At 38.4% G+C, this 27,346-nt stretch overlaps 1 protein-coding gene across 1 annotated transcript in view; it reads left to right on the top strand.

Moving 5' to 3' along the window:
• CUL1 (cullin 1) overlaps positions 1-27,346 on the top strand; it is a 105,169-nt gene that overhangs the window by 22,559 nt on the left and 55,264 nt on the right. The window contains exon 2 of the mRNA XM_012662136.1: positions 10,121-10,421. Coding sequence (XP_012517590.1) covers positions 10,282-10,421 — 140 coding nt within the window. The 5' untranslated portion in view covers positions 10,121-10,281. The remainder of the gene's footprint in view (positions 1-10,120; positions 10,422-27,346) is intronic.

Genomic DNA, 27,346 nt, shown 5'->3' with positions numbered 1-27,346 from the left:
CAGTTAAAGTATTAAAGCTCCTATTGGCATAGAGTCCAGTATAGCGGCCTACAGTAAATATCAGTTCCTTTCCTTATATAGCTTATAAACTGACATGGAACTATTTTACTTGATGTACGCGGTCTGGGGGTGACCATGGGTGTGGAGTAAACAAAAAGTAGAGCATAGGAGGTCACTGGGCTCATTCGTCTAAGAGGACGAGTGCCTGTTTGTATTTTAGAAATTTACTGGGGCTGCATCCTGGAGGATGGATTGGAGGGTTGAGACTGGTAAAAATGAGACCAGTGAAGACCCTTTAGTAGGTGACCCAGGTGAGTGGTATTAATGCCTAGACCCTAGTGGCTGCTGTGGGTACAACGAGAAGGGGGGTAAGGAGGAGACAGAATTGATAGAACTGATTTTACATCAGGGGTAAGGCTAGGGAGGAAGCAAAGCCAACTTCTCTTACCAGGCTGGGAAATACAGAAGGAGGGGTTAGTCTGCAAGTAGAGAGACCAGCCAGGCGGCTAAGCATGGCCCTTCATTTAATGTGTCGCTAGAGGGAACAGGGAGGAAGGGTGCGATACACGCAGTATGAGGAACATAGGTGGGATCAGGTGTCTGGGCGGTTGAGAAGTTGGTGCTTTCGTAACTCCTGGGATTCTGAGTAGGGCAGCTGAGGCCTCTGTTGACTAAGGTGGGAAGAAGGGCAGAGGGAGATTTGGAACAACAGTCTGTGGACTATAGAAGATCCTGGGGCAAGGAGGGAGGAAGAGCTGGAGGAAGGAGCAGTCTGGAGTCGCAGGTGTACAGAGGGTCTTGCAGCAGCACTGGCACAAGCGAAGTAGAAGGTACCACAACGGATCCTGTTGCTTATCCCTGTTTTTCTAACTCCTGAAATTATTAAAATGAAACTGTAGAAGTATATTATTAAAATCCGGAACAGAGCTTTTTATAAACTTTACAGCTCAAAGCTTTAGTTTTCTCACGAAGTAGTTTTACCTAATCTTTGCTGTGTGCTTCAAACCCAGGCTGTCTGCATCAGCCTCTTCCAGGCATTGCATTCATTTAAAACTGAAATTTAAGAATTTCTTATGGAATTGAAGAATTTCTCAGGTTGGGAACTTTCCAATCTCAGGTCTGAGTGGCATTGAGAACCCTTTAACCTGCTAAATTGTTTTCTTATGTATGCATCAAATAGATGGTAATAAAACACATGTTATACATGAAAGCTAAGAAGCAAGCTTACACTACGGTGAACACTAGTGAACCCACTTCCCCAGCTTAAGACATAGAGTATTTCCAGCACCAGAACTGTGGGAGCTCCCTGTGCGCTTCTTCCATTCCCACCCCCGGCGGTATCTTGAATTGCTCGCCTCCCTGTTCTTTTGCTTTTCTTTCTGTTTTTACTTCATATATTCTATAGGTTCGCCACGTTTTTTGTTAGCTATTTATTATGGAAAATAGAAACTGCAGTGTACCTATCTCTCAGCTGTTTTTTCTTACAATATTTTAAAGCAAATCCCAGCCATCATATTTCACCTACAAAAGTATATATCTCTAACAAATATGGGTTATTTTGTTTTTGTTTTTTTAAACATAAGCATAGTAAAATCATGGTGGCCGGCGCCTTAACCAGGTATGTGTTGTGGTTCATTAGGGTGTCTCCCATTCATGTCAGGGGGAGTGCTGACCTTCTGTCCTTTCAGAGAAGTTATTCTTATATATAAAAATGATGTCCTGTATGTATTCCTCTGACCTTTTTCACTCAGGACTCTTCCTGAAAATCATCCGTGTTTGACTGTGTAGCTGAAGTTGGCGCATTTTGTGTGGTCTGTTGAGCGACTGTCCTACTGCTTCTTTGTGAGTTCTCCTGTGGGTGGACATGTGGATTGTTTCTAGGGTTTTGTCTTTTGCTCTTGTAAACAGTGCGGTGAATGCTTGTGTTTGCATATTTTCTGGTATATGTATGCAAGGGTTTCTCTGGGTCTAACCTGTTTTACTTTATATTTCACGTCCTATGTGCCTCACAGAAGTAAAAGCCAGAATGCCGTGCATACTTTTAACCAGGTGTCACAAAATAAGTACTTTATTGAATAATACCCAGGATCATTTAAATTTTAATCAGATTTTAAATATTACTAAATTAGAAAAGCTAAATTTAGTTTTATTTTTAACAGTGAGTTTTAACTGTATTTTCATTAACTCTAATATAGACTTTATTTTTAGAAGATACTATAACATTTTAAGTTGGTGCTTTGTTTTTATCTTTTTACATTTTTCAAAAGCAGTCAACCTTACCAAAGCGGCTGTCGTCTTTTCTTGGTGCTCCTGGCTTTCTCATTCCTGTTACAGCTCTGACTGGAATTATCTTGCTTTAATACTCATCAACACTGGCTCCCGCAACAGCGTCTGCTGAGTGTGTTTGGTCTTAATTTATAGAAATGGAGGCAAATATCAGGATGGCATTTATAGGCAAAAATCCAGGTGTCTGGATTTTTGGAGTATTTGAGGTAAAATTGGGGAAAGGACACAATTCTTTTGTTACCTTAAAGTTTATGGGTCCCCCCTTGGAGTAGAGATTTAGTTATGTTCATTAAAGTCTTAGGAATTTATATTCTTCTCTGCTGTATATTTAGAAATTATCAGAGGGGTGATACATGAGGGGAAGACACAAAGGTTTTGTTTGGTTAGAGATGTGAAGAAACGCGTGGCCCCGTACACTGCCCCCCACCTTAGTTCTTCCTGGAGCCCTCTGGGGTCCTCATCCACGAATGGGACGCTCCTCTGTGGCCTCTTTTCATGCTCCTTTAACCTCCTTGCTCTTGCATAAAGACCAGGACTCCTGAAAGCCCTCTCGGGGTGGCCGTCGCTGCTGTCCACACCTGGATCCTGCGGGCCGGAGTGGGCAGCGTCCTCCTTTCCTGCACGCGTCTGCAGCCACAGGCCCAGAGGCAGGCTCTTGGAGGCCCTCGGCCGTGCTGCCTGCTTCCCCTCCCTGCAGTGGTGATCTGCCAACCAGCAGAAAGTAATTGGACCTCCTGGCACTGCCCTACGTCGTCGTCTTCACCCCGACACCCATTCTCCGAGGGGACCCGACTTCTGTGCGGCAGGCCACCCAGTGTCTTGGCCTCTCCTTTGCCTGAGCTCTGTTTTGTCCCAGTCAGTCACAAGAGGGGGCCTACTACGCCCTCCCACCCAGACTGCTGTGCCGTGAAGCAGCTGGTGCAGACACCCCTTCCCGGCCACGGCTCCTGTCCTGTGCTCTGTCTAGAGGCGAAAAGAGAATGAGGGCATGAGCCTTTTGGGGCATCACATCCCCAGCTTTCTTACTCTTGACAGCCAAAATTCTTAAAGACAGTCTGCATTTGCTAAGGTCACCAGTGACTTATGTGAAACTACATCGAGAAGATTAATTTCAGATATCGTGATGATGACAATGAAAACAGTAGCATTTATCAGACACTATATTGCCTCACTTAACGCTCACCACAAACCCAGGAGGATTTACCCAAGATCATACAGTTTGATGTGACCTCATTAGGCCCAGGCGACCTTTTCTTCCCTAGGCTTCCAGGCTTGGGTTCCTTCTCATTGTCTTGGGCTTGAACTTTGGGGTTACAAACTCTGTGGGTTCCTCATCATCTGGTCCGCTTTTAAATGTCACTCAGAACTCCGTTTGGGCCCAGCTCTTTGCTGTATTCCCCCGAGGAACCGTGGTTTCCAGCATCAAGTGGTGGGTGTTGGAGGTCAGCACTGCCCTCTGTGCTGTGCTCTCGTGTGTCCCCCAGCCTGGGTGACGCACAAGGACACCCCAGGTTCTTCACGTCTGAAAGGAAAGTGCCCTCCTACAAATCTGTTCCTCCCCTAATGTTTCCTGTCTGGTGGATTGTATCGTAGTCCCTGTGGTATTTATCAGATACATACAGGTATTTATCATATATACTCAAGCAAAAAATAAATATTTATAAGGCTGCAGTATGACTTATAATTGTTGAAAAGTAAATACCTGAAAGCTTTATGTAGAGGACTAGTTTGATGAATAATAGGAGATTAGATAGCTTGCAAAGCAACGAGGTGTATTTCATTAAGTGAAGTGTAGTATGTTGTTCTTAAGTGAAAAAATTGCAGAACAGTGTGTGGTCGACCCCAGAAGAACTAGGGGTCAGGAGATGGGCTGCACAGTGGGGACAGCACGGGTGCATGTTCCTTGAAATACTAGCATTTTCTTGACAATCCAGGCCAATATGTTCAGGAAAAAATATTCCATGGCCAAGTAAGCTTGAGGGAGAGATGCTTTATACTGTGTTTTTCTGTCGGAAATTCATAAGACATGTGCATTTATTAAGGCCTCTGAAATCTTGTAGCAAACAAAGTAAAGTATTTAACTTCACTAAAGCTAGTAATTCCCAAATTCCCTTGATGTTCAGTTCAGTAGATGTTCCAATTAGTGGAAGACTGTTGGAAGTGCTCTTTTTCAAAAGCCCTTTCCGTATGCATTGACGAAACTGAATTACTAATATCAAAGAAGATATTTTTTTCAGAATTCTTAGAGGTCATTTAGTTAGTTCACACTTTTACTCAATGAAGGAGTCTTATGCACCATTAATCTTGAGAAATAGGCTGTTTGATTAGTTCACAGTTTGAATTGTTAGAAAGCTTAATATTGATTCTGTTGACTTTCATTTCCTTTTGGAATAACAATCTTTTCTGTGAGACAAGTTCTTTAATATACAACCTCCCTTCTTCAGTTAGACCTGTTTATTTTGACTATTGTGTTCCATTCCATTATCTTATCTTCCCAGGGTGAAATGTAAGTGAAGTATAATAGTGGGGTGTGTGCCTGTGTCCTGATACCTTGTACAGGCTTCGTGAGCCAGTGGCTTGTGTGTGAAGGTCCAGCTGGTTCTGCCCTTGGCTCTTTTCCTTGGTTAGTTGCCTTTTGTGCCTTGGTTTCCCGTCAAGAAGATGAAGTCTGTCCATCTCCTGGGGACTAGAGGGGTTTGTGAGCGTGCTTTGGGCCACCTAGGGAACACTGAGTTGTGAGGGGACTTGGGTCTGCCCTAGCTGTCAGCCGCTTCACTCCCTGGCCACCCGCTAGTCTGCCGGCTGCTTGGACCTGTGCCTGCAGGTTGTGCAGAGGCAAACCTGCAGGTGACACGTCCTGAGACTCGTGGACGATAATGACCACAATTGGTGAATCCTGTAATGCCTAGGGCCTGTAAACCAGAATACTTTTGAAAACTACCTAATTTCTTAAGTATATTTTTGTTTTTAGTATCTGTAGGTTTTGGGGACCTCTTAAGCTTTCCAGCTATGTGATGTGACTTACTAGGAAAGTAGTTTTACCCCTTGCCTAAAAAAACATTTGAACTACTGTCCAGCTTTTATGAAATCTGCTTAAGATTATTGATGTTTTTTGACGGCCTGATTATGAGATGGAGGGCATATAGTTTGTAAAGTGGTATATTTCTGAAAATTCAACATTGACAGATAAGCCAGTCTTTTGTGGGCGCCTATGTGCTATTTTATCCCTCCAAGCACTTTTACAGTCAGTTCAGTTCACCAAACGCTTGAGCGATGCATCAGTAGATGAAGCGCGCACACTCAGCACTCACATACACACCCTGTACCTAAACTGGAAAACTCCATCATCCAAGCCTCTTGTATCCTTTGGAGCAGTCTGGTAGATAGAGAGAGGCCTCACTCAGCCCTTCAAGGAAGGACTTGATCCGGGGTGTTAGCTCCTTCATGCCTCTGCGCAGAGCCGGCTGGCCCTGCCCTGTCCTTCCCAGCCAGTATAAAGGCCTGGCCTGCAAGCCCCTGCGAGACCCTCTGGCAATACTTGTTACAGTTCTCTGCCAGGTTGGTGCTGGCCTCATAGGGTCTAATCACAGTTCACGGCCTCTCTGCCAGTCCTGCTTCCTCCTCTTCCTCTCGTAGGTGCCCACGCCGGGTCTCAGCATCTGCTCTGGGGAGCCCTGCGTGGGGCCAGCATGTCTGCTGTTGCTGGTCAGCATGTGACCTGTCCTTTAAGACATTTTCATGATGTGTTTGCTTTTAACATTTCCTTTTAAACTTAGTGTTAGGCTCCTTTGCTGTATTAGTTATAATTGTTTTAAGTATATAGGTATGAGTCTTTCTAGGGGATATTAAAAACACAAGGTCATCCTCTTTAAACTTGGCCAGTTAAGTAGATAAGGATGTGTGAATTTTTGAGAATCTCAGATCAACTATGTATGAATTTTGGGTACTTGGTAGGGACAACTAGAAAAAGGAAATGGGCAGAGAAGAAAGAACAAAGCACATAACAGGAATAGATGATTTTGCTAATTTTTCAGCATCTTCTGAATATAAGCTGAGGTCTGTTGTGGCACAAAGTTGCCATGTGTAGAACTGGACACCAAAAGTGTATAATTAAATAAACTTGACATTTTAACATGAAAAGGTTGTATTTGATCTCATAGATTATCTGTGAATCTTGGTAGAGTGAGATTCATAATTGGAATCAGAAGTGTAATACAAAGAAGAGAAGAGACTATGTAAAGAACATGTTTGGTGTACTTATGCACAGGGGAATGGAGGTATTGTAGAGAAAAATACACATTGACTATTTGATGTATTTTAACTTGACTATAGGATAAGTGGCATCTTGACTTTATTCTTTATATTCTGATATTTTCAATGTTTATCTTAGTTTTAAAAAAGGCTTTTAAACAAAATTGGGCTTTCTTAAATTTTGAAATATTTGAATAGATTCAATACTGATACAATTACGACTGACTTGTTAATTCTTTAAAACTGTCAGCTCTTAATTGGAGCTGTTTGAGTTTCTTAGTTCAATAAGTAGGTAATTGGTAAATCTGTTTCTCCTTAATGACTTTTACAGGGTTTCACTGTTTATTAACACCTTAAAAATAAAGTTCAGACTAGGGTGTAAGGGCTTGAGAACCCAGAGACCTGGCTTGTGGTCCTGCTACTTTGTAGCATTATAATCTTGTCAAGTTTGATTGCTTCTTTGAATCAGTTTCTTCATCTGAAAAAGAAAGGGCCAGAACTATCTTTAAGGTTAACCTCTAATCCTCTGTGACTGTATTTACCTCTTAAGAACAAATGCTTTTGGTATACAAATGCATGGCACATAAAATTTTCAGTTTACGGGTAGGTTATATACTAAAAGTTTTTATGTGTTAGCTTCTTAGGACACCTTATTCCATGATTGTAGTATTATGAAAGTAGACCATGTCTGTTTTGATTTACTATTAATGGTGCATAACCAGGGCCTAGGACAGTGCCTGGTATGCAGTAGTTTCCTACTAAATATTTGTTAAATAAATATAAATGGTCACTAAAATTCTATAATTCTCATAAGCTTATTTAAACACTATGTTAAGATATATATACGTTTGCAATGATCAGACTAATATATAAAACATTACTAAATGAAATGGCAAGAAATAAATTTTAGCCTAAAGTCTAATGTTTGAAGGAAAAAGTTTAGAAGAAACAAGATAGAATTTTGTGGAGATTCTAAAGGGGAATTTTGAACAAGTTCAGATGCTTGATGATACTGGTATTTTATTATTTTTAAATACTTTAAAAACTTACAGCTTTTTAATTCCTTAATTTACTCTTTCATTTATTCATGTAAAACATTTGTTGAGCTGTGGACCAGGCTCTGCACTAGACTCCCAAGATGATATGGAGAGCAAATGAGATGGTCTCTGTGCCTGTGGATCTTTCACATCAGTGAAGTGAGAGAGTTAACAGTAAATTAACAAGCATGGGATAATGACCTAGAATAAGCATTAAGGAGGGAAAGTCCCATGCAATGGGTGAACCTGAACCTCTTCTGGGACTTCTGATAAGTCTCATCTGAAGTATGACTGGAAGGCAACTTGGTGAAGAAGGAGGGGAACATTTCAGGCAGAAGCAGCAGCAAATACAAAGATCCCCAGGAGTGGAAAGGAGAAGGGGGTAGGGGGAGGAGTCTGTGGATTAAGGGGACAGTTTTGTAGGAGGCAAATGGAGAGAGAGAGAGAGAGAGAGAGAGAGAGAAGGGTCTGATCATGAGAGAGAGAGAGAAGGGTCTGGTCATGCTATATTAAGGATTTCTCTGCTTCAGACTCGACCTCGGCTCCTCGTTGCTCTCAGGCTGACAACATCTTAGGATGAGAAGTTCAGACTGGACTGTCGGGAATGGGTGTGGGATGGTACACACGGGTGGGAGGTACGGGGTCTCGTTCAGACTACTCAAACAGTGGTTCAGGTAAGACATGATGATGACTACTGGAGGAGGCAGTGGAGGTGAGTGAATAGATTTGCAATGACCTTGAAAGTTAAAATCAGTAGCACTTGAATGTGAAAGATGAGGCATCAGAATAATTGCTAGGATTCTGATATGTGGATACATGTGGCGTTGCCACTTACTGAGATGGATGGCACTGATAGAGAATGGCATTTGGGGGACATTTTTTTCAGTTGCTGGTAGAAATCAGAAAAGAGGAAAAAGAAAAAGGAGTAAAAGAGCATGTAGAGGGGTATGAGAAAGCTTATCCAAGATAGAATTAATTGAACTGTGAGTATGGAGAATTTAAGTGATAATTTCTCCTTAAGGAGAAATTAAATAAGTGATGGGGAAAAGGAGGGTAGGTTTAAATAGTTGATGCTGTCAGGTGACACTGTCAGTCCGGAACACTGCTGTCAAGCAGGGTGTTGGTGTGAACCTCCTAAGGTTGGTGAAAGGAAGGGCAGACTGAAGCTTTACATAGGGAACATTTGCAGAGTGGTTGCTGAGTTGTTAGTTTCTTAAAACTTGAGAGAATCCTTATGTTAGATATTTTTATATTTCACATTTGAATGTATCTATTTGAACGTATGAAATAAAATACTTTCAGGATCGGGGATGGTGTTGTGGCTTCATAACATATGAAGTCCCAGAGCTCAGAATATAAGTATTGGAGATGATGTAGGTTTCGGTAGTTCAGACTTAATCCATAAACATGACTGTACAGTAAGGTCTTTAAATGCGCCTTAGGTTACACAGAGCTCTATGATGCCATTGAGGATACGGGATGCACTGAAGTGGTTGATGAGGAAACTCAGACTTGGATTTGCAGGCCTTAACAACCTGTCCTTAGTGTTCCAGATCTCATTTAATTCCCAACAAAATTTGTTTTATGAAGCCATTAAAATAATTCAGTGTTTCTGGGTTTGCATCAGAGATACTTGTTTAAAACCTTACGTTTGGTGTGGTGTACGTAGTCCTTAAAGTATGTCTGTAATACTGTACAGTGAGAAGTACTGATTTAATACAATATTGAATACCTCAGATCATTTATTTATGAATCCAAGATCCTGAAGCATTATAAATTGTATTTTACAGCAGCTTCATATACTTAGAAATAATAGCCATTATCATCTGTTAAGCATTTACTATGTGTTAAATATTTTATATACATTATCTTATTTAAACCCTACAACAACCATTTGAGGAAAGTGGTTTGCCCCCATTTTGCAGACTAGGAAGTTGAGGCTTAGAGAAGTTGAGTAATTTACCCAAGACCACATACCTACCTAGTAGGTATGGAGCCGAGCTTCAAACCCAGGTCTTTCTAAACTCAGAGTACATTTTAAATCTTGATAATTCTTGCCAGATTCCCTCCTGCAAAGGGAAGTGCCCATTCCCCTTCATCTTCAGCCTCACCAAAATTTGCATTCTTGCTGAGTACTTAGTGAAAAGTTACCCAAATTCACAGATTACTAGTGAGATTGAATGGTTTTCCTATTTATTAACTGTTTGTGTTTCTGAGAATTATGCCCATTTTTCTTAGAGTTTGTCTTTCTAATTGTCATATAGGTAAAATGGTACGTTTTGATTACTTTAGAAGGCAAAGAAAGGCAAGAGAGTTAGTTGTGCTTATGCAAAGTTTTACCCAGCTTTTCTCATAAGTGCTAATAGTCATAATGATTTTGAACAAAATATTTAAATAAGCATATTTTTATACACAGACCATATGATTAATGTGTGTTTCTACATAGAGAAATGATCTCTGGATTAGAGGGTCCCTGCTAATAATGCCTACACACTGAATATTTGTCAGTAGAGAGAATTCATTAATTCCCGTTATTTCTTCTTTAGGTTTGCCTGCAATGAGATTTCATTCTCTACCTTTAAAGGACGTCCTTTCTGAGCTGCTGTGAATAAATTTGGAATGGTACTGTATATTTTCATCTAATGGAGAACTAGCTGTATTTTGAATAAGGATTGCTGCGCTGGACGACTTTAGAACATCCTTCACAATGTCGTCAACCAGGAGCCAGAACCCGCATGGCCTGAAGCAGATCGGCCTGGACCAGATCTGGGACGACCTCAGAGCTGGCATTCAGCAGGTGTACACCCGACAGAGCATGGCGAAGTCCAGATACATGGAGCTCTACACGTATCCTCCTGCCTGAGTGCAGGTTGATTTGCTTAGAATTTTGATTATTTACTAGTATGATCTATGAAGTATAAGAAATTTTCCATCATGTTTTTTCTTCCCAGTTCATCCTGTTATGTAATCAGAGTTCACTTTTAGCTTTAAGTTTTTTGAACACAGTAAAATTGGTTCATAAGTGGTCTAATGCAGCAGCGCTGGCCGATACAGCCACTAGTCACATGTGGCTGTTTGCATTTAAAATAATCTAAAAGTTCAGTTCCTTAGTCACAGTAGCTGTATTTCAAGTGCTCAGAAGTCAGATAATAGAATATTTGTGTCATTGTAGAAAGAAATTCTTTTGGACAAAAATTCAGTTCCTTAATTGCAGTAGCTATATTGCTAAGTACTCAATATTCAGATAATAGGATATTTGTGTCAGTTGTGGAAAGTTCTGTTGGACAGTGCTGCTGGTCTAAAGCAGGGGATCATTTGTTTATCGTCCTTTCGTTTATATATTGTCTATGGCTGCTTTTGTGATATGGGAACAGAGTTGAGTAGTTGTATTAGAAGCAGTCTGGCCCACAAAGCCTAAAATATTTCTTATCTGCTCCTTCATAGGAAAAGTTTGTTGACCTGGTTGATCTAAAGGGGATAGGACATAGAGCAAAAGTTTTACCATTATGGCCCTGTTTTACAGATATGGTATGAAAAAAGCATTTCACTCGTTTATTTCACTCAGGTCCATGATATGTCTGAGGGACTGTGCTGTATGCTGCAAAGGTCATGAGAGTATGAGGTATCGCTCCTGCTATTCATATACTCAGAGACGTACGGTTCAATTTGTAGAGTTTCTTTATTCCATACAAATGTAAAATTGAAATTAGAGCTAAGATAACTCTGAGCAGATTGCTACTGACTCTAGGACTTTAAAGTTGCTGCTAGTTCAATGAAGCTTTAGGTTTAAATCTGTAGTATTCATCAGTGATTATCAAACTAGGTTATGTTATTCCAGCATGTCCTCAAATATGTTAATATTTTAGGATCCTAAGAAAATTAACATTAAATAGATATGAAACGATATAAATTAACTTAAAATTTGTTGTATTAATATTGTATTAATATGTACATATATTATTCATATTTGTATATACACTTACATGCAGAACACTTTTTTTTTTTTAAGAGTCAGATTTCATCCAGGATGGAGTACAGTGGCTCCATCATAGCTCATTGTAAACTTGCACCCCTGGGCTCAAGCAATCTCCTGCCTCAGCCTCCTGAGTAGCTTGGACTATAGGTACATGCCACCACGCCTGGCTAATTTGTTTTATTTTTTTGTGGAGACGGGGTTCCACTATGTTGTGCAGGCTGGTTTTGAACTCCTGGCCTCAAGCGATCCTCCCACCTTGGCCTCTCAAAGCGCTGGGATTATGGGCATGAGCTACCTCACCTGGCCTACAGAACATTTTTTAAAAAATTAACAGCTTTTTTGAGATATAATTCACCCTTTGTAAAGTATATAATGCAGCAGTTTTCAGTATATTTAGAGTTTTGCAACCATCACCGTTAATTTTAGAAAACTTCATCATCCCAAAAAGATACCTTGTATCCATTAACAGTCACTCCCCTTCCCCCCAGTCCCTTTCAACCACTAATCTACTTTCTGTCTCTACGTATTTGCCTATTCTAGACATTTTGTACAAATGGAACCACGCAGTATGGCCTCCATGTCTGACTTCTTTCACTGAGCATGTTTTCAAGCTTTATCCTCTTCGTAGCATGTATCAATATGTATTTTATTCCTTTCTGTGACTGAATTGTGTGGATATTCTACATTTTGTTTATGCATTCATTGGTGGTGGACATTTGGGTATTTCCACTTTTGGCTACTATGAATACTGTTAAGAACATCATGTATGAGTTTTTATGTGGCTGTATGTTTTCACTTCTCTAGGGTATATACCTAGGAGCGGAATTGCCAAGTCATAATATGTAGAACACTTTTAAGAAAGACAGAGTCTTTGCCAAGTGAGAGGATATTATTAATATTCTATCCAACAAGGTTATGGCTTGCTAGGTGTGACATTTTTTAAATTCTTGTAAGTAGTAAAGCTGAAGATGGTGAATCCAGTGGTAAGAGAAGACACTTAGTTGGATTTCTGGTATGCAGAGAAACAGGAGAGCACTACCATGGAGACCAAGGAGATTTCATTGCCGATCTCTTTCTAGGGAATTTCTTAATATGTCATTTTTGACAAAATCAGATTAGTCCTTTGGTAGAATGTTTTTGCTTGTAGGACTACGACAAAGTAGAGACTCTGTATGCTTGCAGAAATTACTGAGTTTTTTTAATTCTATAAATAATTCTTTTTTTTTTTTTTTGAAACAGAGTCTCATTCTTTTGCCCAGGCTAGAGTGCTATAAATAATTCTTATAATTTATAGTTCTGGTACCTATAACTTTGATTTTTTTAGGACTGCCTCTCTTAAATTGGGTAGTATTTTTTTCCTTCCACTTTTGTCTGAGAAGATAACAGATTCATATATTAAAATTGGAGACTCTAAACTGAGTCTAAAATATCTTTAATACTTCAGATATTATTTATGAAATAATAGCTACAGTTTGAGTCCTGTGCGTCAGGCATTGTACTGAGAACCATTGCCATTTTTTAAGTCTTATCCCAGCCCTGACAGTTGGTGGTAGGAACCTCCTCTATTGATGTCGGGAACCAGGTGTCCAAAGCTCAAGGAACTCGCCTCACTGTTATAGCAGTCAGTGGTAAGTGATGATGCCAGTGCTAAAATTCTTAGCAGTCTGAAGGTAGAAGCTGCCTTTAGTCATTATACATCCTTTAGCTATTATATTTGTATGGATCACATTCCTCAAAGTATTAAATTTCTGTATTTTCCTTATGAGGTTTCAAAGAAAAGTATTTTGATCAATTCTTCAATATGTTAGGATAGAGGCAAAACAGTAGAATGTATACTTGTGTTTATTTTAATTATTAAAAATCATAAAATTAAGGGGGGGGCAAGGGCAACATACATAACCTAAACTTCTGTACCCCCATAATATGCTGAAAAAAAAATCATAAAATTATACCCCCCATTCTTCATGAGCATTTTCAATATCAGTGTTATTGGAAGAACTTTGAGTCATCTGCCATGTTTTTCTGGAGCCATCTTCACTTTGTTTAAGCCATTTAAGATATAGGACTTTGTGAACCTACGTATATGTTGCCATTACTTTAGTTTTACCTGAGCCCCAGGTTGCATAATGGAACAGTTTTTCAAGAAGTGTTCTATTAGTGGTGTATGTTGGATCTCCTGCATAACCACTTATTGTATTGCATTTTAAAACAATCCCCTAACGGCTTGTTCACTGTGACATCTAACGTTTGCAGTTGTGAGGTTATGTTTCAGGTTAGGAGGTGCTTTAGGTGCAGGGAAGAAGGAGCTGGCAGTGCTTCTCACTGTTGTAGTATCATTGCAGAATTAGACATGCCTCATCAGCAGCTGGTGAAGGAAATGGGTTGGAAAGGAAAGCTGGGTGAGAGAAAAAGGAGGAATCCTTGTCCTTCCCATGACTTTGGCTAGTAGCTGACAGCTGGAATTTTACCCCTTGTCTATCCTGGAGAAGCATATGTGTTTCTGGAGAAAGCAACCTAACTCTGGATGTAAAATAAATATTCTTAGAGCCTTTAGGAACCTCTGGCATTTGTGGTTGCTGTAACAGGAAGATGTGTTATTATACAGCATAAACATTTTTCTTGATTTTTCAATTCAAAATGGCAAAAGTGAGAAGATAATTTGGGGAAAGGAAAAAAAAGGCCCAGAGCATCTGCAAACAGGAAGATCTAGTTCAATTAACTTTGTTTTCAGTCACTTCTCAAAGGTTTCTGATTTTTTTCTTCTAAAGTTTTAGCCTTAAGCCCTTGCTCCCCACTGTCTGTCAGTTCAGCACTTTCAACTCTTCACTTCTACTTTTCTTTGATGTTTTACATATGTATAGTTATAATGCAACAACTTTTTTTTTTTTTGCTGTAAGATACAGGAGTACATTCCATGTAGGTAGGTGAATAATAGTAGATGTCCTTCCTTTTGAATTAGGAATAGGTGTTGAAATTTCTTACTCAGCTTAGTGTCAGCATTATATTTCAGGTGCTGTGCTTGGCTTGGTTCTGACTAGAGGAGAGGCATTTAAGGGGATGCAGCGAAGTGTAGGGGTCCAGCCCCGCAAGTTAAGGTGTCAGGTCATCTGTCGGAGGTTTCCGTTCGTTTTGCTGGGCCCCAGATCTATCTACCTGTCCCTTGGTTCCAGGTCAAAAATTTTTTTTTTTTGCACTTGTCATGCACCTCAGATCCATTAATTTTGGCTTCCTTTGGGATCAGTTTAAGCTTTTGTGGTGATGGCTTTCTCTTTTATTTCTTTCTACCTGAATTCTCATAAACTTTGAAGTTTCTGGTTTTCTCCCTGTATTGCTATGAACTGAATTAGTTTATTCTGTTTTCTTAGCCTGTTGTTTCCAAAGTCGTCTTTTTCCCCACGAGGACCATACCATAAGGATCTCATTCATGTTTCCTAGTCTTGGCTGCCTGTCTCTCAGTCATAACATGAGCATATTCATAATTAATATTTGTCCCTCTGTTCTGATGTTCTGTGATACGATTCATGATTGCTGGGGGTAGGGGCACTTTTTCACCCGGAGTCAATCTGCTGAGCTCTTGGCAGCCTGCAGCATATGCTTTGCAGGGACAGCATGCCAGGACACGCTGGTCCCTGCTGCCGCCCAGCATTTGCCAGTTGTGCAGTCCCGTCACGGCTGCCACCACCACTCTGCTCAGGTCTGCACGTTCTGCCCCTTTTATTCTGCAGGAGCTGGGAGTGCAGGGGGCATGTTCAGGTGGCAGCCTTCCTACTTAGCCTGCCTGCTGCAAAATTCTGTCCTCTTCAAAAGCCAAAATCTCATAGGAAAGCAGATCAAACAGAAGGCCTAACAAATTGTTTTCAAAATAGATCAATGATGATACATGTCCATTTGGGAATAACCACCCATCTTGCTTAACAAGTGTGTTTGGGCATTTTTCACACTGCCCTCTTTATCTAGGAGTCTTCCACGAGTCTGACTTTGCTCACCTAGTAAGCTTGGCTTACGTCAAATGAACCTAAACATATAAGAGTTTTTCATATCTTTCAAATGTAAACTACCATTTATATACGTATATATTGATCCATATTTTTAGAATAGGGCTCCAAAGGGCGTAACTGGTTCACAGAAGAAATGCAAATAGGGAGCATATGGGAAAATGTCAAACCTTATAACTTAAAAAAATGAAGAGTTAAAATGAGATTTTCGTAATTGATAATGTTGAAAACAGTTTTAAAGAAATGATTATGGCCAGTATTGGCAAGATTGAGGGAGACTGAGCTCCCGCGGTGCAGGCAGAAGTGTTAGTTTACTGTGATCTTTCTGGAAAGAAATTTAGAAATATATTTCTAAAGACATACAAAAATATACTTTGGCCCAGCCATTTTTTTTTTGTTTCACATAACTGTATCCTAAGGAAATAATTCAAAATTGTACTTGCAAGGCTCTTCAGCATATTTTAATAATAGTAAACAATAGGAAACAACCTGAATCTTCAACACTAAGGATTTGATGTAACTATAAACAGCAATTAAACACTCAGTGAAGACTATTCATTGACATGGAATATTGCTCATAATACATTGCTGAGAGAAGGCAGGATAGAAAGTGGTCTGTGAACTGGGAGCCACCAGTGCACCGCCTGCTTTTGAAAAAGTTTATACACCCTATTGAAAGTGGCTATCTCTAGGCAGTGGGCTTACAGATTATTTTTTAAAAATTATGTGCTTTCTAGATTTTCAGTGTAGAGCAGGTATTTAAAAATACTGTTTATTAGTTTTCCTTGTGCAAACATAATTCCTACTTTGCAAAATTCTCTCTACCTTTCACTACTGACCTGGTACTATTAAAATAGTTTTTGGGATTGAAAAGTTGTATTTGTCTTAGAGCGAGGACCCACAGAAATTATTATATTACATAATTGTCTCAAGTGATTTTTAAAATTAGTATGAACATACTATTCTTCTAAATTTGATTCATTGTATAAATACTCCGAACATTTCAAACATTTTAAAACAAATTTTATAGTTCATTACAATCAATGGCAAGTAGTATTTTCTTTTGAAGTATGCTGTTAGATGTGAATTTATTTGCTTTGTATGGGATATTTCTTTTCAGAAATGCACCTAACCACAGACTGGAGAGGGCTTTATTCTTTTTAACCGCAGACTGATTATACAGCATGGTATGTGGGCCTGCTGCTTTTGCCACTTTGAACAGCTGGTACTTTTGTTGTCATGTAAAGATAGGAGGAAGTATTGTATTTTTAATACATCTTTTAGTGCAGAGTCTTTCCAAATGATTTTAATAGAAGTTCTTTAAATTTCCACTTTTTAAGGTGTAGTTGGGAAAGAGGTGGCAGTGGAAAATGATTCTGTTCTGTTTGGTTTTGCTTCTTTAATTGAATTGGCTTTTCTTTTAGAAAATGAAAATGGTTGGACTTTGGTAATAACTAAAAGTCAAGGATTGATTGCTCAGATGAGTTTACTTCAGAAATAAGGTGTGGTACTGTGGGCTGACAAAGACATTTGAGCCATCTCCCTGTCCCTAAATCATTTGCAGCATGTCGAGAAAATTGGCTTCACCACCCCCGCCCTCACGCCGTTTCACATTAGTTGTGTGCAGCCCGCTCTAGCAGTACGGGCTGAGCTCCGGGGAGGCGGCCTGTTAGGAGACCTACAGGCTGGTGCGGGGCAGGTGCCCAGTGAGTGTCTGCTGAACGACGAGATCTGTGGCCTTGCCTTAGACGGCTTCACATCTGACAGGACTCTTTCACAGCACCTCCTCCCGACCAGCCGGGAGAAAGCATGCCTTGGCAAACGAGTCAGTGTTTCTAGGACGACAACAGAAGAGTTGTAGGGCCTATTTTGGAGGCCGAGCCAGGCTCAGGTCTTCGATGTAAACAACGCTACACCTTACACCATTTCCCCCACCCCAGACAGACATCTGAATGAAAGACCCCAGATGTCTGCTTAGAGTCTCGTCTGCTTTTTTGCCAAAGAAACTGTTCCAAGGGATCTTTGGAAAAGAACCCCAAAGTTCTAGAAGTCAGATGTGTGGGTTTGTTAGACTCTGTGGCTGCCCTGGTATAATCTAAAACAACTAACTCGTCTGCTGAATGAAGCTTCCACTTTATTGCCTGTTTTGATTTTTGTTGTTTTTTGTTATTTTTTTCTTTTCCTTATTTCATCTGAATTCCTATATTTAATTTTTTCTCATATGCTAATTTTTTGCTTTAAGAATGATTTTAGATGTGACCATTTTTCTTTTAAATATTAGTCATATTTAGTTTTTATACTCATCTAAAGTAAGTGATCTATTAACACTTAATTTGTGCACATGTTGGGACAGCAGGTGACAAATGTGGTCCCCATGAGGGAGCAGTACAACCAGCCCGGATCATGGAGAGCCAGGTGGAAGACACATGCCCTGTAACTTCCTCGCAGGGCCCCTCGGGGCTCACTCTTCAGGAAAAAGGCACCCCCCGTAATTCAGAAATACATCCATTTAAAAGTCCCTCCTTGGACACGGAGTCTTCTCCCCTACCAGATGACACACTTGAGTTATTCCTGTGGTGCTTTTTCATCAGGTCCTACTCCAGTGAGATGTGAGGGGAGCCCCTGGCTGTACTTCTCTCAGGCAGCTTCTGATACACATTCAGAATCTGCTTTTTCCTTTTCTGATGGCATTCCCCATATAGTTTAGTTGATTTAAAGCTAAGATAAAAATAATATGAAGTGAACATCGTGTGTCATCAGAGCTACGCAAGATGTGCTTTGACTCTTGTCTGTCTGCTGAGGCAGCCTGCATTCAAACACAGTCGATCCCATTCTTCAGAGGTGCTTCGTTACTCCCTGAAAGGTACACACCTGTTGGGATTGCCATGTAAGTCTTGTCTCCATTAAGCCCCTTTCGTATGCTAGTTAACCATTTGTATGTTGTCTTTTGTAAAGTGTCCAAGTCTGTTGCCTGCCTTTTTTCTATTTTTGGAATATTTTAGTTTTTATTGTGTAGTTGTAGTCCTGTATATATCTGGGATACCACTGTTTTGGCAGATATATTTTGCTTGTATTTTCTCTAATTCTGAGGCTTTGCTAATCATTTCCTTAACGGTGTCTTTGGGTAAACAGATTTTTTTATTTTGAGGAAACTGAATTTATTGGTTTTATTTTTCTTCTATGGTTACTGCTTCTGTGACGTTTGCCTAGGTCACAAAGTTACCTTGTGTTTTCCTCTCATGGCTTTATGGTTTGGGCTTTTACATTTAGACCTACGATCCATCTGGAGTTAACTTTTTTATGTGGTGTCTGGTAGAGCTTGAGGTTAACTTTTCCCCCATGTGGATATCCAATTGCTCTAGTGTCGTTGTTGAAAAGAGTTCCTCAGTGTGTTGCTTTGGTGCCTTTGTTAAAGTTAAATGACAACAGAAGTATGGTTCTATTTCTGGGATTCTGTTTCATTGATAGGTTGACCCTTAAGGAATGGTATATTACTTGATTTGTTTTGTTCCGTATTTCTAGCATCTATGTTCATGGGAAAATGGTTACTGTTTTATTTTTTGTAGTGTCTTGATTACTGTAGCATTATGAAAACTCTTAAAGTCAAGTAGTTTAAGTCTTCCACCTTTGTTCTTTTTCCCAGTGTTATTTTGACTATTCTAGGTCCTTTGTATTTCTTTATATATTTTATATTCTGCTTGTCAATTTCTGCCATTAAAATTGATTATGATTGGAATTGCATTGAATTTTTTTGAAATAATGGCTTTCTTGAGATATAATTCACATGGCATACAATGCACTCATTTAAAGTGTACATATCAATAGTTGTACTGTATGCACAGGTATGTTCGACCATCACCAGTTTCAATTTCAGAACATTTTCATCATCTCAAAAAGAAACCTGTATCCTTTAGCTATCCCTATCACTCTCATCTTCCTCCTGCCCCCTACTAATCTACTTTTTGTCCCGATAAACTTGCTTATTCTGAACATTTTTTATAAATGTGATGGTATGGACTGAATTGTATCCCCCCCACCCCCACACAATTCATATCTTCAAGCCCTAAACCCTGGTGTGTTTGGATGATACTTGGAGGTGGGGTTCTTGGGAGAATAATTAAGGTTAAATGAGCTTATGAGGGTGGGGCCTTACTCTGATAGGATTGGGGTCCTTACAAGAAGAGGAAGAGACACCAGAGAGCTCTCTCTCCACATGCATGCAGAGGAAAGGCCATGTGAGGACACACCGAGAAGGCAGCCGTCCGCAAGCCAGGAAGAGAGTCCTTACCAGAAACCAACCCCGATGGCATCTTGATCTTGGACTTCTAGCCGAAGAACTGTGAGACTATAAATTCCTGTTGTTCAAGCCTTCTAGTCTGTGATATTTTGTTATGGCAGCCTAAACAGACTAATACATGTGGTCTTTTGTGACTGGTTTTCTTCCACTTGGCATTATGTTTTCAGATTTCATCCATGTTGTAGTATATATCAATACTTCATTTTTATGGTAAAATAGTATTCCATTTTATGAATATACCACATTTTGTTTATCCATTCATCAGTTGGTGGACCTTTGAGTTATTTCTACCTTTTGGTAATTATGATTAGTGCTGCTATAAACATTTGTGTAAGTTTCTATGTGGACACATGTTTGCATTTCTCTTGGACACGTAGGAATGTAATTTCTGGGTCAGGTGGCAACTCTGTGTTTAATCATTTACAGAACTGCCAGACTATTTTCCAAAGTGGCTGCCTCATTTTACTTTCCCACCAGCGATGTATGGGGGTTCCAATTTCTTCACGTTCTGGCAAACACTTGTTATTTTCTGACTTTTTGATCCTAGCCATCCTAGTGAGTATGGAGTATTGGTTTTGAATGGCAATTCCCTGGTGACTAATGATGTCAAGCATCTTTTCTTGTGCTTATTGGCCATTAGTATATTTTCCTTGGAGAGATATCTATTTAGATCCATTTGCTCATTTTTTAGTTTGGTTGTCTTTTTATTATTGAGTTGTCAGAGTTCTTTTTAGATTCTAGATATAAATCCCTTATTAGATAGATACATGACTTACAAATATGTTTCTCCTATTCTGTGGGTTTTCACTTTCTTAATGGTATTCTTAGACAGACAAAAGTTTTAAATTTTGATAAATTCTAATTCATTTAATTTTTTTGTACTTACACTTTTGGGATCATCTAAGACTCCTTTGCCAACTTTGAGGTTACCAAGATTTACTCCTATATTTTCTTCTAAGAGTTTTATAGTTTTAGCTCTTTTAGATACTTAAGTCTTTGATCCATTTGGAGTTAATTTTTGTATATGAGATAAGGGTCCAACTTAATTTTTTTTGCATGTTGCTATCCAGTTTTCCCAGAATCATTTGTTGAAAAGACCATTTTTCCTCCATTGCATGGTCTTTGAAACCCCTGTCAAACATAAACATCAGTTTATTTCTGGATTCTCAACTCTATTGCATTGATTTATCCTATGCCAGTACCTCACTGTCTTAATTACTGTAGTTTTATAGTAAGTTTTGTGATGTATGAGTCCTCCAACTTTGTTCTTTTTGAAGATTATTTTGGCTGTTTTGGGTCTCTTGAAATTCCATACAGATTTTGGAATCAGCTTGTCATTTTCTACAAAGAAGCTAATTGGGATTCTGGTAGGGATTGTATTGAATGTGTACATCAATTTGGAGAGTATTACCATTTTAGCAATTCTAAGTTGTCTTTTCCAATGTAAGTATTTGAAAGTTTAAATTTCCTTGTAAGGATTTTTAGCTTCATTTCACAAAGTTTGATATGTTGTGTCTTCATTATTACTTAGTTCAAAATATTTTATAACTTTCCTTATTTCTTCCTTGACCCTTGGATTACCATGTGTGTTTAGTTTAGAAATATTAGGTTTTCCTGGGTAGTTCATTGTTACTGATTCCTAATTATAATTCCATTTTGATCAGAGAACAAGCTGTATGATTTCAGTCCTTTTAAATGTTTTCAGACTTGTTTAATGGCCCAGAAAATAGCCTATCTTGGCAAATATACCGTGTACTCTTGAAAAGAATGTGGATTCTGTAGTTGTTGACTGTAGACACTGGAATGTTGGGTCTAGATCATATCAGGTTACGAGAGATGATTGTATACATCTCTCCCCAACTCCCCATTTAGTGATGACCTTGGTATCTTGCAATCTTCCATGGTGGGAATATTATAACACAGACATCTGCAAAGGCTGCAGATTGTACTTTTTCTTTCTTTCTCTCTCTCTCTCTCTCTCTTTTTTTTTTTTTTTCCAGAGAGGCAGTTTACCAGTATACAACTGTGTGTAGAATATTATAACTGTCAAGTGAAGGTGATTGATTGTTATCAGATTGTCTGTGTCTTGATTGTTTTCCTTTGGTCTAGTTGCTAGACAGGGATGTTAAAATCTCATCCAATGATTGTGAGATTATCTCCTCCGTTTAATTCTGTCAAATTTTGTTTCATGTCTTTTGTAGCTCTGTTATTAGAAAAATAAACATTTATGATTATGTCTTTTTAGTAAATTGACATTTATTATTATGAAATGTCCCTCTTTATATCTGTTACTATTTTTTCTGATAGTTACAGCCTTTTCAGCCTTCTTATGTTGGTGTTTGCATGATAGTCTTTTCCTATCCATTTGCTTTCAGCCTGTATGTGTTTTTTATATTTAAATTGTCTCTTTTGTCAACACATCAAGTGGGTTTGCTGTTTTGTCCCTTCTGACCATCTCTGCCTTTTGATTACAGTTTTAGCCCATTAACATTTATTATAGTTATTAATAGGTTGATTTTAAGCCTACCATTTTAGTATTTATTCTCCCCTTTTAAAAAATTTGTTTCTGCTTTCCTCTCTTCTTTTAGATTATTTGAAATTTTTTAGAATTCCATTTTAATGTATTGATTAACTTTTTAGCTGTACCTCTGCAGTTTCTGTGTATGTATGAGTGAGAGCTTGCTCTAGGGATATAATATACATCTTTTTTTTTTCTTTCTTAGCATGCTAGAGTTAATATTGTATGAAATCACAGATGTAGAAACATCGTGATTGTGTAGTTCCATTTACTACCCATATCCTCCCCTATATTACATTACCTCTACATGTATATTAAAACCCACAAGACAATATTATAAATTTTTGTCTGCAGCCATCCTTTGTATTTTAAAAAATTAAGGAAAAAGATCTTTTATATCTACCTAGATATTTACTATTTCTAATGCTCTTCATTCCTTCCTAAATATCCAAGATTCCATGTAGTGTCAGTTCACTTCAGCCTGAAATGCAGGTGCTGTACTATGTGAATTCCCTTAGTTTCATCTGAAAAATCTTTATTTTGCCTTCATTTTTGAAGGATATTTTCACTGGATATAGAATTTTGGATTGATAGATTTCTTCTTTCTTTCAGCACTTAAACATGTCAATCCACTGTCTCCTGGCTTTTATAGTTTTTGATGAGAAGTTAATGATCTTTTCCTATGTTACATGTATGATAATTTTTCCTTCTCTGCTTTTAAGATTTTTGCCCCTCTGGTTTTCCGGCAGTTTTTATCTTTTCCTTTGGTCTGTCTTTAGACCCACGACTCTTGTCTCCATTTTGCTGTCAAGCCCACGTACTACAATTTATTCTAGAGATTGTATATTTCAGCTCTAGAATTTTTATTTTGTTCTTTTTCATGATTGCCTTTTTTGCTGCAATTAATTTTCATTTGTTATGAACATACTTTCCTTTATAGCTTTGAGTATAACTATGATAGTCACTTTAAAATTCTTGTCTCCTAATTTCAACATTTGGGTCGTCTCCAAGTGGTCTCTGTTGATTGTGTTTTCTTTTGAGAGTGTGTTTCATTTTTCTGTTTCTTCTTACATCAATGATGTTAGATTGTGCCATTACCTTATTTTAAGACTAGACTACTCTTCAGTGTAAGCCTTCTTTTGGTTCTCTGGAACCTTCAGATAGTTGTTTTTATATTTTTTCCAGAGTTTATAGTTATTTGCTAAAAATGTGGTCAGGTGTTTTCGTACTAGAATTGGAACCATGGTTTAATTATAACAAAGTTTCTAAGGTAACTAATACAGTTTCTCAGTAACTATTAGGATGAAGATGGACTGGAGGTAGGGGGTGGGGAAATGAGATATATTTTCTATTTGCAGGAAATCAGTAACTTAAAGGTGGATGAGTCAAAGAACAATACAAGCATATATTTAAAGACATTTACATTTCTACTTGAAATATGAAGAACTAAGTCTAGAAACAGTTAAAAATGGTTACCCCTGTGGGTGGGGGAGGGTGGGATCATAGCACTCTGGCTTGTAATTATAAATTCTTTTGCATTATTTCACCTCTTTAACTTAAATATAAGTTACTGGAAGAACACCTAAATTTTTGTAAACAGGAAATCTCCTAACCATCTAATACTTTCGATGCCTGACCAGATAATGGTCAGGAGTGATTCTAATTTGGGAATGAATATGGAGTTAAACTCTGAGTAGAAACTCTAAAACGGCTTTTAAGGGTCTCTTTTCCATTAAAATAGTGCCTTTCAATCTATTCTGTTAGGCATCTTGCATGTGTGCTTGTCTGGAGGAGGAAGGAAGTAATGGTGGGGAGAAAAGCAGTGTTCTGTGCTCTGTACGTGCCTCCACAGAGAACATTTGTTGAAAAAGAAAGGATTCTGTGGCTGAAAGTAACCCCCCTGCTCTCCAGAAGTAACTACTATTAATGTCTGGACACACATGCAATCTTTTATCTGCATGCGCAAAGGAACCATACTAAAATGATATTTTCTAAGTTGCTCTTTTCACTGATTGATGTCTTTTTAACATCTTTTCATATAGCTCTATGAATGTGCCACAGTTTGTTGATTCAGGTGCATCCCCAAGTTTGTGCATGGTACAATAGTTGGTCAGGTGGCAGTGATGACACAGTTGTCATCTACAACTGTGCACACTTGATTGCAACCTTGTTCTTTCTGTCAGCAAACCATTTAAGGACCATTTGAGGAATCTGCCCTAAAGAAAAAAAGCCTTTTGCTATCAAGAAAGTACAGGATCAAACTTATAAAATGTATGGGAACATTTTAGAAGAAAATCCTGGAATCAGTTTTGTACTGCTATTTAGAAGTGCTAACACAGTGGCTCAGAGAGGATGGTATTATGTGGAAGAACAAAAACATCCTTAGCAAGAGTCATAATGATTCAGCATAGTAAGACTCCATGTAAAAAAAAAAAAAACAAAACATTTTAGCAGTAGCTTAGCCAGTTTATTTAGCTTTTCTTTACTTACAAGACTGTTATGCTAAATCTGTTTAAGTCTAAAGCAGGTAATCTTTTAGTAAGTAAAAGCAAAAATTCCATCTGCTAAGAATGCATTGTGTCATTTTAATTGGCAGCATTTTCTTTTCTTAGTGATACTTAAAAGTAATAGTAAATATTGTGATATCTTAGCTGAAATTTGGTAAATATATTGCAGTCTTTTTAACCACCCTATACCCTGTGACGTTGTTAAAAGCTACATACTCTATCCTCAGATGGATCCAAAAATGGATTTAACTAATTCCTTGTGTTTGACAAATAGCTTATTACAAGTTTTTTGCCATTGTGAGCAGTGCTGTGTTAGTTTGCTAGCTAAGTGTTTGTGTACTCGCATGATGTTTTCCCTATGATAAATGCTTATGAACATAATTGTTGTTTCAAAAGGAATACACTTGAAGGCTTTTAGATATTTTCAGATTTTACTCCAGAAATGTAATGGTGTATGCTCTGAGCTCCAGTGTGTGGAAGCTGCCATTTTCCTGCACCTTAGCTATTGCTGAGTTTAATTGTTTTTTAAACACCTTTGTTAACTTAATAGCTGGAAAGTAATATATTGCCAAGGAACAGAAGTCAGGCTGAACTAGATAACCTAAAAAATCCTGGAACCAAGCACCTGGAACTGGGTGCTAGGTGAAACACAGCAAAGTGTAATGGAGAGCTGGCTTCGCACAAAAGTGAGAGGACTCCCCAGGCATCTGAAAAAATGGAGAGAGCTAAAGACAAGGCATTAAGCTTCATGAGCTTCTGTGTGGCAGCGTGAGGATTTGGGCAAGGTAGGCTGGCAGGTGGGGCTGCACTTTGGAAAAGAGACAAAGCCTGGTGCTTGGTGGGAAGGGGGCTGGAGGCTGATGTCTGCATGGAAATCTGGAACACTAAAAACCCTAAATATCTGCCAGTTGAAAAGGTGAACTGAAAAAAATAAATAAATAAATAACGGACCTCCTCTCCCATGGAGGCAACTAGTAAAGTATTTAAACTGAGCTCTGGATGTAAGACGGATGGAGAAAGTCTGTCTTGAGAATTTGTAACCTTAGGTGTGTTTGGAGTTTGAGTTTGTATTACCAGCTTATTTTGAGATTTTCCCCAAGCTGGGAATTTAACATGAAGACCCCATTGAGAATGAGTTAAAGTTACAAAGCACAGGAGAGAGTCCACTGTGGAAAAAATCCAGGACACATAACAAACAGCTGAATTAGACTCCCTAGAGCTTCAAATAAAAGGATCCTTAGAGAAAGCCTATAAGTATGTTCAAAATGATTAGTGACATAAAAGAATCAAAAATATAAAGGAACAAAACAATATGGAAAACAAGACATTTTAAAAAGAAAGAAATTCTATAAATGTAAAATGAATTCATTAAACTGTAAATTTGACACAGCTAGAAGAGAAGAATCACTTAATCAGATGGTAGATCAGGAAAAATTAGAGTTTGAACAAAGATAAAGTGATGGAAAATAATTGAAGACTTTAATTATGGCTTAGAAGATAACATGAAAATGTCCAACATGCATGTAATGGAAGAACTAGGAGAAAATAGAAAGGGGAGCAGAAATATTTGAAAAGATAATAGCTAAGAATTTTCCAGAATTGGCAAAAGGCCAACTATGTGTGTCAGCTGTTAAGGTAACCATTGCAAGAATTAGAACGTACAACTCCAAAATCATACAAGAACTATAACGGAATGATAGATGGGACAAAGGGATAAAGCAAGAAGCACAGAAAAGGAATTAAAATAGAAATTATGCAAAACGGATGGTAGAAACGAATCCAAATAGCACCCTGAAACACCTTAATTGTAAAACCAAACTTGCCCATCAGAGACTATCAGACTCAATTTTTTTAAAAAGTGAATTATGCTCTGGTGGTTTACAGTAGACACATCAAGACATAGAAACATAAAGGTTGAAATAAAAGGCTGGAACAAAGGCATTTGAGGAAATTCTAACCCAAAGATAGGCATAACCATATTAATATCAGATACAGTAAGTTCCTAAGGCAGTATTGTTAGGAATAAACAGATTACTTCCTAATGATGTAATTCCAAATTTGTGTACTTATTAACAGTGCCTCAAAATATGTCACAGATATTTTAGAGAATTACAAGAGAAATTGATAAAACCATTACTAGTTTGGGGGATTTCAGTACAGATTTCTCAGTAATTAATAAATAGACATCAGTAACAGTATAGAAGATGTGAAAAACAGAACCGCCTGGCTCTCTCCAGTGGGTCCCAGTGTCAACACTGGAGAAGGGACAACTTTTCAAGCACATGTAGGATAACTGTCCACTCCACCTCCTGCCCTGAAAAACCACATATTCAGCTACAAATCTCATCACATTTTAAAGATACTATCAAAAATATAAGATGCTCTGACTTTGATCGAATGAAATTAAATTTTTTTGAAGGTTAAAAAAATCTAAACAGTTTAAACTGGAAATCTAAACAGTTTCTCTTAAAAAGAACTA

The sequence above is a fragment of the Propithecus coquereli genome, unplaced genomic scaffold, assembly GCF_000956105.1.
Source record: "Propithecus coquereli isolate 6110/MARCELLA unplaced genomic scaffold, Pcoq_1.0 Scaffold75, whole genome shotgun sequence".
In the NCBI taxonomy this organism is placed as follows: Eukaryota; Metazoa; Chordata; class Mammalia; order Primates; family Indriidae; genus Propithecus; species Propithecus coquereli.
The sequence above is the reverse complement of the archived record's forward strand: the minus strand, read 5'-3'. Positions and strand labels throughout refer to the sequence as shown.